We start from the raw sequence: 12,828 nt of genomic DNA, 5'->3' as shown, positions 1-12,828 counted from the left end.
CCCGCCGCCGCCAGTAGTCCTCTCGCCACCAGCCCCGCCTCCATCCCACCCACCATCGCCATCGCCTACTCCAGCTCCAGCTCCAGCACCCACGCCGGTTGCAGTCTATTCGCCTCCCCCGCCAAGAATTGCATCTCCCCCGCCGCCGCCGCGCCATCATTTTAAGCCACATTATGCGCCGCCACGCTCGCCTGGGAGGCCACACTCAAACTCGACCCGCTCAAATGGCAGCGGCAAGAACATCGAAATATCGAGGGAAACTGCCACCACCATTGTAGCAATTGCCGGTCTTGCAATGCTCAGCTTCATCGGTGCCACCATTTGGCTTGTCAAGAAGAAGCGACGGCGGGCAGAGCCTCCCTCAGCACTGCCGACACAGCAGCAACCAGCTCCCCCGCCGCCACCACCCAATTACATCCCCTCATCTGCAGGATCCTCACTAGCATCAGGTACTAGAAAACATAAGCGCCCGAGTGTTAAATGTATCTCTATATCTGCAGTTTCTAAATTTAGCCAGTCCTAGACGATGCTCATTACAGTATTTGTGTTGGCCAGATGGGTTCTACTTACGATCACCGGGCTATCCCTTCATGAGGTCCAGTACCGGGAGCCATGGGTTCCCCTACTCGCCGGCAGACTCCGGGATAGGGTACTCGAGGATGCTGTTCACGCCGGAGAATTTGGCAGGAATCTCAAATGACTTTTCGGATGAGAACCTCTTGGGAGAAGGTGGATTTGGGTGTGTGTACAAGGGCATCTTGCCAGATGGTCGCCCTGTGGCTATCAAGAAGCTCAAGATTGGGAATGGGCAGGGAGAGCGTGAGTTCAGGGCCGAAGTTGATACTATCAGCAGAGTACATCATAGACATTTGGTTTCACTAGTAGGTTATTGCGTATCAGAGGGCCAGCGGATGCTTGTATATGATTTTGTTCCCAATAACACGCTTTATTACCATCTCCATGGTGAGAACTCCCTGTCAATCATAGTGGTTCTTTTATTTGCATCAATTTTAGCTTTAGTGGGGCAGCTAGATTGCTCATATGTTGCCTGGTCATTAACCATGCTCATGGAATTTCAGTAAATGAAGTACCACTAGATTGGCGTACGAGGGTCAAGATTGCGGCCGGAGCAGCTCGTGGAATTGCTTACCTGCACGAAGATTGTAATATTTTGTGACTAAATTGTCTCTTCACATTAATCCCCTGAACTAGTGTGGTGTACTAAGCATTGCTCTGTTTGTATTCATCAGGTCATCCACGGATTATTCATAGAGATATTAAATCATCTAATATTTTATTGGATAACAACTTCGAAGCTCAGGTATGCTTTTACTTGGTGTATTAGTTCCAGCTTCCACTTGTTTCTATGCGATTTTTCAGTTGTATTTATTTTCTAAAAAAATGCTATGTACCTCCAACCAATCTCCAGGTTTCTGATTTTGGACTTGCAAGGTTAGCTGCCGACTCCAACACGCATGTCACGACACGTGTCATGGGAACATTTGGGTGAGTAATGGTCCAAAGACAGCCATTGCAATCTTCAGTCAATTTTTTCCGATAATCTGTGATCTATATATAGTTTCCAGTATAAATGTAGTATGTCCTCTGCAGGTATTTGGCTCCAGAGTATGCATTGTCCGGGAAGTTGACAGCAAAGTCTGATCTATATTCTTTTGGAGTTGTTCTTTTGGAACTTATTACCGGAAGAAAACCTGTTGATTCTTCTCAGCCGCTTGGAGATGAGAGTCTTGTCGAATGGGTGAGTTTCTTAAAATATTCTGTACTTGTTGCATGCTCCTCGCTTTAGGTCATAAACTATGCTCTTTTTTCATGTTCGTAAAATATTTATTTGATTGATATAAGTAACATCTTTTTTCACTTTTAATTAATAATTGACCTATCGTATTATCTGGCTATGTTACTTTTTTTTGAAAGGAGGCAAAAGACTTGCCTCATTCATTAATTAAGAGGGGAAATTTTAGTTGAAGTTTGGTTATGTTACTTAGATGCTTCAAGATTTGGTTGATTTCCTGTCCATAGTAGTACTAGATAATTTTTGTTGATCAATATAGCTGTTGAGGTGATTTCCAAATTCTAGAGCCTGATATCATGCAGCATCTAGCGGTGTCTTCTCTAGATCACCTCTTTCCCTCCAAAGTTGAACCGTTGGGCTCTTTTATTACAAGGTTACAAGGTGGCTGATGCTAGCTGTTGTATTATGTTGGCCCCTTCCATTGGACCCGTTTCCATAGCATGTTGACCGAGAAAGTGATCTGGAGAGAACTAAGTGAGCTGAAAAGTTCCAACTATCGGAGCTCGCTTTTATAGAAAGTGGGCAACCTGATTATTCTTCCAGGGTGGCACGCAGAAAGTGGATACAGTGTTATTTAATGCACTCTTCATGCTGTGGTGAGTCATGAAAGAAGCTAAATGAGAACTTGAGAAAACAGGGACCGATTATCCTAATATATTAGCGAACATAAGCATAAATGGAACTGATGAATGCATCACACAGATGACACCTCATTGCTGTAAATGCATTCCTCTCTGGTTACTGTCTAAATGCATTTCTTCAATTTTCATCATGACTGATAGATGGTGCATAATGTAAACTCAAACTCTGCTCTTGCTGAAATTTTTTCAGGCTCGGCCCTTTCTCTCGCAAGCAATCGAGCATCGAGACTTCGGGGATCTTCCGGACCCGAGGATGGAAAACAAATTCGAAGAAAATGAGATGTATCATATGATAGGGGCTGCGGCTGCATGCATTCGTCATTCTGCGGTGATGAGACCACGGATGGGGCAGGTACTAAATAATAAACCACATTTCATTCATTTTACCTCGTTCCTGATTTTTTTTAAATGACAGCACAGGACTAAGATGTATGCCCATGTATTTTCCTTTGCTATATCCCAGGTGGTAAGAGCACTGGATAGTTTAGCCGACTCTAACCTAAACAACGGCCTTCAGCCCGGGCGCAGCGAGGTGTTCTTGGAGCCGCGGACCGAGGAGATCAGGCTGTTCCAGCTGAGAGAGTTCGGCAGCCGGGAGTGCAGCGACGAGCTGAGCCAGGCCAGCTGGAGGAGCCGGAGAGACCTGTGATGTGAACAACAGGCGTCGGTCGGCCGGTACAAGACCTTCATTAACATTCTTTTTGGTCATTCTTTACATGTAATTATCTCTTTTACATGATTTTTTCCCCCTTCCCTGACGGAAATCCTTGTCCTCCCCGGAGTAAAGTAAATTTTGCAATTCTTTCAGGAGATGAGTAAATTCCTTCTTTCTTTTCTGTTCTCGGTCAAATGAAAAAAAGGAAAAATACAGAGACTTCGGCTCCAGGGGTTCTCAGATAGAGTAACTGTATTATGGGTGCTTTTTTGATCGACCGGCCAGATTGCTGGGCTTGCGGTGCAAGCTTCAGCAGGGCCTAGGGCTCTAGGCAGTAGAGCTCGGTGGGTTGACTCGGGCCTTGTATTAGCGCTGCAATCATTCGTGCATGTTAACCCTAATGTTTATATCTCCGGGCGTAATCCCGTGGATCTTATGCTCAATCATTCCGCACCCTCCGTTTTGTTTGTCAAAAGGCCGGTGGGAGGCCCCCTTGTCCCGTTGCCACTTGTGGGTACGTAGTGGCGCCGGTGGTTGCCGCGTCCGATGCTCTCTCTGTGATGGATCGCTGAGATTTGTGCTCGTGGGTCTCGTTTCACTGTCTCGCCGATCCGTCGGTCGATAATTAAATGGGCGATAGTTTGGACGGGGTGCCCGCCGCATGATGATGGGAAAAGGGAACCGCTGGCGGACGGCAATGTCGCACCAAGAACGAAATAGTACTACTACTATTTATTCCTAAAAAACTTGTTCCTCAAGTGCCTATGGATTACACGCCTATTAGTCTTTGTAATGTTGTTTATAAGATCATTGCTAAATCTCTTGCTAACAGGATTAAACCTCACCTTCCTGATTATATAGATCCTGCCCAACAGGCTTTCATTGAGGGTAGAAGAATTAGTGATAATATTATAATTGCTCAAGAGATAGCTCACTCTTTCTCTCTCAAATCTTGGAAACATGATGCCTTCATGTTAAAAATTGATCTTGCTAAAGCTTTTGATAGACTTGAGTGGGACTTCATTGTTCTTGCGCTTACTCGTAAAGGGCTGCATGCTCATTTCATTAACTTAGTGCATGCATGCATCTCTTCTCCCACTTTTTCTGTTCTTATTAATGGGCAGCCTTCTCGTAAATTTAAAAGTTTTCGAGGGATTCGACAAGGCTGTCCCATGTCCCCTTACTTGTTTGTTATTGCCATTAATGAACTTTCGATTGCTCTTAATGAGGCGCTTCAGGCTAACCATCTGCAGGGTATTTCTCTTGGTCCAAGTTGCCCTTTGGTTCATTCACTTCTATTTGCAGATGACCTTTTGGTTTGTGGTCAGGCCACCCATCATGAAGCTCAAACTATGGCGAATCTTATTCGGCAATTTTGTGATCTCTCTGGCCAAACTCACAACTGGAGCAAATCTGCAATCTTGTTTAGCTCGCATGTTTCTCAGGCTACTATTCAAGACATTAAGCATATTTTCCCTGTTTCTAATCTTGATGCTAATTTCACTCATCTTGGTCATCCTCTCATTCTCCCTGCTAATAATAGATTGGCTGCTTACAATTTTGTGATAAATTTTTAAATAAGCTGCCTTCTTACAAAGCAAACATGCTCTCTCATGCTGCTAGACTTGAACTAATTCACTCAGTTTTCTCGGCTATTCCCGTTTATTACATGGCAAATATCTTGTTTTCTAAGAAATTCATTGCTAAACTCACGTCTGTTATAAAAAACTTCTGGTGGACAGGTGTTCGAGAGACTGACTCTAAAAAGAGTCTTTGCCTTAGGGCCTGTAAAGATATTTGTAATTCTAAAACAGAAGGTGGCTTGGGTATTAGGAATCTTAAAGCTGTTAATGAAAGCCTCATTCTCTCAGCTGCTTGGAGGTTAGCTAAAGCCCCTTCTTCTCATCTATACCTTGTGCTTAAGGCTAAATACTTCCCTGACACTTCAATTTGGAGAGCCACTAAAACCCCTCCTAAATCTGCTTTTTGGGCCTCTATTTTGAAAATGTTGCCTAAGCTGACATGTCATGCTTTTTATCAACTCACGAGTGGTAATCTTTCTTTATGGAGCATGCCTTGGTGTAATTTGTGGCATACTATTTATGATTCTCTTATTCCCCAACAAGCTGATTTTATTTACCCCTCTCTTGTTAGGGAGCTTTGGATGCCTGTCAAAAAAGTTGGAATCATGATCTCATATTTTCTCTTTTCCAGCAGCCTCTTGCGTCGCAAATTGTTAATACTGAAATTATTGATGATGATGGTCCGGATTTGCTGTGTTGGGATCTCACCCCAAATGGTATTTGCTCTTCTAAATCTGCTTACAAGCTTTGCCTCCAGGAGCTTCATAATAATCCTAGAAATGCCCCTTTGGATATTTCTTTGGATTTGAAAGACTTTCTCAAGCTCATTTGGAAGCAAAAAAGTTTGCTCCCTCGTGTTCAAACTTTTGCTTGGAGACTTCTTCGGAGGGCTTTGCCTACGGGCATGAGAGCTGGCCGCTTCTCTGTTCACATCTCTTCATCTTGTTGTAGATGCGGACAGCAGGAGGATGAATTTCACCTCTTTTTTCTCTGCGGCTTCGCGAGAGCAGCGTGGTTTTCTTCGCCTTGGTTTATTCGAGCGGATGTTCTTACTCAAGGGCACTCTTCTATGCATTCCATTCTCATCTTTCTTATTAATATGAGTCACCCTCATGCCTCTATTCAGAATGTTCTTAATTTTTTATGGTGCCTGTGGAAAGCTCGAAATGATTTTCTTTTTGATAGGAAAAATCATCTTCCTCATCAGGTTAATATTGCTGCTACAACTTTGGACTTTGGGCATTTGCATAATCTTCACAATCCTTCTTCTGAGCAGCCTCTGTCTACTAATCATCATTCTACTGATATTTTACCTAAGCAGGGCAAAACGCTTAAATCGGATTTGTTAATTTTTGGGACTAAAATTTTCTCTGATGCAGCATTTAGATCGTCCAAAATCCCAGGACTCGCTCGAGAACATGTGGGCACAGGTATAGGTGTTTATATTTCCATGCCTTCGGATCAAGGTGAGATTAGTATTCAGGTTCAAGCTTCGGCCTCTTCAACGTCAACTCCCCTTCAAGCTGAGGCAGTTGCCCTTTCTTGTGCAGCTCACCTTGCCGCTCAGCTTAATATTACTAATCCCACATTTCTGACGGACTGTCTTTCTCTTGCTTCTGCTGCTGCCTCAAGAAATATTTCAGATTCTCCTGCTCATTGGAACATTAGAAAACAGTTGGCTACTTTTCTCAAAGTTACGTCTAATTTAGCTGCTCAAGTGTTTCATGTTTCCAGGGAAATCAATGGTGTCGCTCATAATCTGGCTCAGCAGGTTTTCCAATCTGTCCGAGAGACGCAAGTTGCTTGTTTTGCTCATGCTCACTCAAATTCTCCATGTCCAGTGGTGGCCCTTCTTTCAAACTTTCAACTTGCAGATATTCAACTGCACACGTTGCATTGCTTCTAAGGCAGGTCAAGCGTCTCGGGCACATAATGTTGTTGGCAGTTTTCTTGCCCAACGATTCATTCTGTGGGCTGCTTGTTCGGAGGAGATCAGAGTCTACTTTGTTTTCTTTTTCTCAGATGCTTTCTCCTCTAGTTCTGATCATGTTGCTCACGGCATAGTGCTTCTGGCCACTTTGCCCTACTAGGATCCTTTCTTCAGCTCCTACTCATAGTTTCTACTTCTTTTCTTTCCATTTTTTGCAGGTCTATGTAATACACTTTGTTCAATCTCTTTGAGCTGTATGAAATATGTGGCACCTTTTGGTGCCTTTGCTTGCTCAAAAAAATACTACTACTACGCGCACGGTCTGCACGGATGGAGAGGCAGCGGCAGCGGCAGCGAGCGTTGGCGCTGGACAGACTGTCGGTTGCCAACTTGCCATGCCTTCATTCTACTCCCTCCGTTCGAAAATACTCGTCATCAAAATGGACAAAAATAGATATATCTAGAACTAAAATACATCTAGATACACCCCCTTTTATCCATTTTGACGATAAGTATTTCCGAACGGAGGAAGTATATTTTTCTTCTTCTCCATTTTTTTGAGAGAACTTTCTTCGTCTCCATTTGTTCTTCGGTCTTGCGTGCGTTGCACTGGCCCAAGTGACACCGGTCTGAAGCCCAGCAAGGCTGCGGGTCTTCTGAAGCTTTGTTTTTTTCCTTTGAGAAGGCTAATGATACGTATTAAAACGAAATCACTAGTTTTTATTTTTTGTGCAAATTAAAACGAAATCACTAGATGAGGAGTACCCGGTTCTTAGCATTAGGTGATACTAGCAAAAAGGCCCGTGCTTGCAACGGGAAAAAAACATCCTCTCATATCTCTAGTTGGGTTAGTTGGACAAACTGTGCGTGGCCGGTTGGCGGGTTATGAGGTCGGACCCTGCCATCGGCTATTTTATTTTTTGCCAGCTCTCCGGACATGGGCCACCGTGCGTCGTCAGGTGGGCTTTATCCGTTGGGCCAAAACAGATGGCAAGTAACGAAACCAAATAGCGTACGTGAAATTAATTGAAGCGGGATCAAACAAAGCGGAACGAAATCAAGAATATCACCTCTCTTTAATAGTAGGTATAGATATAGATATAGATATAGATGCGACATTGCATGACGACTTCAATCGAGCTAGATGCATGACGCCACCAAGGACCCTGAACTACTAACCGTCTCTATGAGGTGCACAGTGAGTGGGTTTCAGACTTTTTCTTGAAGAACTGAAACATTTTTTAAAACTATCACAAACATTATAAAAACTCTAAACATTTTTTGAAAGACATTTTTTATTTTTTAAATATTTCTATAGAAATGCTAACAAGTTTTTTTAAGTTGAACATTGGATTTTGTGAACACCCTATAAAAGAAAGGAAAAGGAAAAAAAAGAAAAAACCGAATGAAGAAAAAAGTAAAAAGAAAATTGGTAAAGTAAACAACAGGCAAAGGTAAATGAAGAAACCTGGACTAGAACCTTCTAGAAAGTTCCAAAATTGATTTTCCTGAAGAAGCTATGATAGGGCCAACCCTAGCTCGCTCGCTCGCTTTTGCCTATGCGATTGGCCAATAATGCGTTGCAATGAGCGATGCATAGGATTTTCCCTGCTTTTGCTTGATGTGTGGGTTTGGATCTTCTCCCTGGTGCCCCATGTGCATGTCCCAAATCGGCTTTTGATGGTCGGGCTGGACTCTCGGTGCCATGGGGTCGATGTTGGGCATCCCTAAGGGCTCAAATTACTAATTCGATACGTTACTGAGAACCATGTCCCACATATCGGTATGAGATTAGGACTCGTTTAGAATAGCATAGCACATTTAGAAAATGGGCATTGCATATCGCAAGCCCCTAAGTGCTATGCCGGATTGGCTCACGGTGCCAACTATGCTCAACAAATCTCTGAAAACTAGTGCATTGGAGGTTCCACTCCGCATTGTCAACATCAATTGGCTCCATGGCTTGCTGAAGAAGCACCAAATCTATCCAATTTTGCACTGTAAGAGTGCATTGATGGGAGAGAAATGGCGTCGCGTGTTGGGCGGAAGAAGATAGGGTTTCAAAGGTTGTAATGGTATTGGTGGGTAACTAAACACAATGTTGGATGTGTACTAGGGTAAAAGACTACAGAATAATCTGAAATAAGCTTAGAAGACCACAATATTCTCTTAAATAAGCTGCCCAAGGCAACTTATGAGATTATGATAATCTAGGTAAGTGGATTATATAATCTACAAAACAATATGCCTTGTTGGCCACCACCCACATGATGTAAACAAACATGGCCATAGCTTGCCTATTCACCCCTGTGGCATGGTGGATTATATCACCTGGTGAGTTTGATCACACTAATGTGTTATTATGAACCATGTCCCACATGATTGATACGAGACTAGGGATTTGATTGCATATTGCAAACAGGGCATCACAATACACAACAAGTTATGGAGATAATAAATAGGCCTAGAGTCCACCTCTTCCTCCGGCGGCGGCGCCGGAGTCCACCTACCAATTTCCAGCGTTACGTTTAGAAATCTCGACAGACGATTCGCAAGGGCTCACCCCCCGCGAACAAGGCAGCGGTGTTGCATGGCGGATCAGGATGTCCAGGAGGGCGGGGGCGGGAAGACGGGAGATCATGGCGGATTAGGGTTTGTTGTCGATGAGGGCGTCGTTGGAGGCAAGAGAAGGGAGACTGGGGCAGCCTCTGGTACGACTGCGGATGGAGCCACGGAGAGGGAGGGGGTTGAGATGGGAGACACAGATCGGGACGAAGCTGCAGACCGGGAAGAAGTTGACCATGGATGGGATCAGTTTGGTCCGGAACCCGAGCTGGAAGACGCCTTTGAAGGCTTGAAGTTCCATGGTGAGGAAGAGGGAGACCTGGGTCTTTCTGGAGAGGTAGAGGAGTTGATCAAGGATGTTCATTGGTTGTGCTTGTTCCGGGTCCATACTATGAGGACGTTTAGCCACGCGGCGTTGCTGAATTCAATGAGGAACGCTTGGGCTTGTGCCCAGGGAGTTACTTTCAACATCAAAGGGCCAAATCTATTCTTGGCTCAGTGTCATTGCCTGGGGGATTGGAAGCATGTCATGGAGGGAGGCCCTTGGCAATTCCGATGAGATCCGGTGGTTATTGTGGAATATGATGGATTCACTAACGTCCCCGAATATGCACTGGATATGTATCCCCTGTGGGTAAGGATCAAAGGTTTACCGGATGGGCTAACAAGAAAGAGGGAACTAGCGGAGAAAGTTGCTAAGAAGGTGGGAGAGCCGCCGTTTACGATGGTTGTGAATGAGGGGAGGATTAATCCTTCTAGCCACTTAAGGGTCAGGGTGTTTGTGAATGTGCAGAAACCATTGGTGAGGTTTGTGAGTATTACTCTCAAAGAGACGAAAAGGTACCCCGTTACTTATGAGAAGCTGCCGGATTTCTGCTTTTTCTGTGGCTGTATGGGGCATGTGGTAGAGGAGGGAGGAGACGGGTTTCACGATCCTTCCGAGTGTGATTGGGGGGACTGGTTGCATTGGAGTAGTGAGCCGGCTATGGTAGGAGGTGGTGTAGGGCGCGGTAGAGGCGGGGTGTCGGCAGGTATTGGCGTGGGAGGAGGGAGACAGGCTGGTAGAGGGGGAGGTAGAGGAGTAGGAAACTCAGGAGGAAGGGGTGGTGCAGAAGGTCAGCCGGCTGGGAGAGTAGATGACGCTGGACGGAAGACGGGGTGTGGGGTGCTTGCGGTGTCAGGTGCCCCCAATGTTGGTGATGAAGATCTTCGGACAGTTCGGAAAAGGCTCATAGGGGACGATGGAGTTGTGATGGCGCGAGGTCAACCAGTGCCGAACCTTGCTGGCAAAGTCCCGAACACGGTTTTGTTGTTGGAGAGTGGAAGTGGGTCAGGGATAAATGAGGTGTCTGCCCCGTCGTCTACGCCTGGCAAGATACCAGTTGTGAAAAGAAGAAAGCAAGGTGAGGACAGGGAGGATGTTGATATTACAATGACGGAAGAGGCGGCCTCCTTCAAGGAGGACCGCCGGGCCCAATGAATGTCCTAAGCTGGAACTACCGGGGAGGGGGGAATACCCGGACAGTTCGTGAGTTAGCGACTATCTGTCAGTCGCATTTCCCCAGCATGGTGTTTTTGTGTGAAACAAGACAGAGAGCTGACAAAATGAAGAAGGTGCGGGGGAGGATTGGTTTGAAGGGTTTTGCAGGAGTTGATAGTAATGGGATGAGCGGTGGTCTTGCGCTTTATTGGCATGAGAGTTACGATGTGGAGATTCTGGACAAAGAAGAGCATTTTATTGATGCACTAGTCCGTGTCCAGGAGGGGGCGGCCCAATGGAGGATCACATGTATATATGGTGAACCACGTGTTGAGAACAGGCACATCATGTGGTCCAAACTCGAGCAACTAAAAGTCGTGAATGATCTACCTTGGCTTGTCGTGGGTGATTTCAATGAGGCCATGTGGGGATTTGAGCATTTATCAGCTACGCCACGGGGAGAGTGATGACCCACAAGTATAGGGGATCTATCATAGTCCTTTCGATAAGTAAGAGTGTCGAACCCAACGAGGAGCAGAAGGAAATGATAAACGATTTTCAGCAAGGTATTCTCTGCAAGTACTGAAATAAGTGGTAACAGATAGTTTTGTGATGAGATAATTTGTAACGAGCAGCAAGTAACAAAGGTAAATAAAGTGCAACAAGGTGGCCCAATCCTTTTTGTAGCAAAGGACAAGCCTGGACAAACTCTTATATAAGGAAAAGCGCTCCCGAGGACACATGGGAATATCGTCAAGCTAGTTTTCATCACGTTCATATGATTCGCGTTCGGTACTTTGATAATTTGATATGTGGGTGGACCGGTGCTTGGGTGCTGTTCTTACTTGAACAAGCATCCCACTTATGATTAACCTCTATTGCAAGTATCCTCAACTACAACAAAAGTATTAAGGTAAACCTAACCATAGCATGAAACATATGGATCCAAATCAGCCCCTTACGAAGCAACGCATAAACTAGGGTTTAAGCTTCTGTCACTCTAGCAACCCATCATCTACTTATTACTTCCCAATGCCTTCCTCTAGGCCCAAATAATGGTGAAGTGCTATGTAGTCGACGTTCATATAACACCACTAGAGGCTAGACAACATACATCTCATCAAAATATCGAACGAATACCAAATTCACATGACTACTAATAGCAAGACTTCTCCCTTGTCCTCAGGAACAAACGTAACTACTCAAAAAGCATAAACATGTTCATAATCAGAGGGGTATTAATATGCATAAAGGATCTGAACATATGATCTTCCACCAATTAAACCAACTAGCATCAACTACAAGGAGTTATTAACACTACTAGCAACCTACTAGCACCAATCCCGGACTTGAAGACAAGAATCGGATACAAGAGATGAACTAGGGTTTTAAGATGAGATGGTGCTGATGAAGATGTTGATGGAGATTGCCCTCTCCCAATGAGAGGAGCGTTGGTGATGACGATGGTGATGATTTCCCCCTCCGGGAGGGAAGTTTCCCCGGCAGAACAGCTCTACCGGAGCTCTAGATTGGATCCGCCAAGGTTCTGCCTCGTGACGGCGGAGTTTCGTCCCGAAAGGTTGCTTCCTATTTTTTTCTCGACGAAAGACTTCATATAGGAGAAGATGGTCATCAGAGAGCCACCAGGGGGACGAGGCAGGGGGCGCGCCCTAGGGGGGCGCCACCCACCCTCGTGAGAAGGGTGTGGGCCCCCTGGTCTTCATCTTTGGCGAGGATTTTTCATTATTTATTATAAGGTGTTCCGTGGAGTTTCAGGACCTTTGGAGTTGTGCAGAATAGGTCTCTAATATTTGCTCCTGTTCCAACCCAGAATTCCAGCTGCCGGCATTCTCCCTCCTTATGTAAACCTTGTAAAATAAGAGAGAATAGCCATAAGTATTGTGACATAATGTGAAATAACAGCCCATAATGCAATAAATATCGATATAAAAGCATGATGCAAAATGGACGTATCAGAGAGCCACAAATGGTTGCCTTTCGAGATACTTTGGAGATCTGTGGCCTAGTTGACCTAGGCTTTGTTGGGATCCCCTTTACGTATGATAATAAGAGGGGAGGAGGAGGCAATGTGAAGGTGAGGCTGGACAAGGCAGTGGCAACTAACTCGTGGAGGAACTTGTTTGCTTACGCTTCGGTTCTA

The 12,828-nt window shown here is 45.0% G+C and overlaps 1 protein-coding gene across 1 annotated transcript in view; it reads left to right on the top strand.

Moving 5' to 3' along the window:
- LOC119268910 (proline-rich receptor-like protein kinase PERK9) overlaps positions 1–3,290 on the top strand; it is a 4,533-nt gene extending 1,243 nt beyond the window's left edge. Inside the window, exons 2-9 of the mRNA XM_037550626.1 lie at positions 1–449; positions 556–963; positions 1,080–1,163; positions 1,251–1,321; positions 1,430–1,506; positions 1,612–1,759; positions 2,645–2,806; positions 2,918–3,290. The exon at positions 1–449 is cut by the window's left edge and continues 36 nt beyond it. Coding sequence (XP_037406523.1) covers positions 1–449; positions 556–963; positions 1,080–1,163; positions 1,251–1,321; positions 1,430–1,506; positions 1,612–1,759; positions 2,645–2,806; positions 2,918–3,103 — 1,585 coding nt within the window. The 3' untranslated portion in view covers positions 3,104–3,290. The remainder of the gene's footprint in view (positions 450–555; positions 964–1,079; positions 1,164–1,250; positions 1,322–1,429; positions 1,507–1,611; positions 1,760–2,644; positions 2,807–2,917) is intronic.
- The last annotated feature ends 9,538 nt before the right edge of the window (positions 3,291–12,828 follow it).

The sequence above is a fragment of the Triticum dicoccoides genome, chromosome 3A (assembly GCF_002162155.2).
Source record: "Triticum dicoccoides isolate Atlit2015 ecotype Zavitan chromosome 3A, WEW_v2.0, whole genome shotgun sequence".
Taxonomy (NCBI): Eukaryota; Viridiplantae; Streptophyta; class Magnoliopsida; order Poales; family Poaceae; genus Triticum; species Triticum dicoccoides.
The sequence above is the reverse complement of the archived record's forward strand: the minus strand, read 5'-3'. Positions and strand labels throughout refer to the sequence as shown.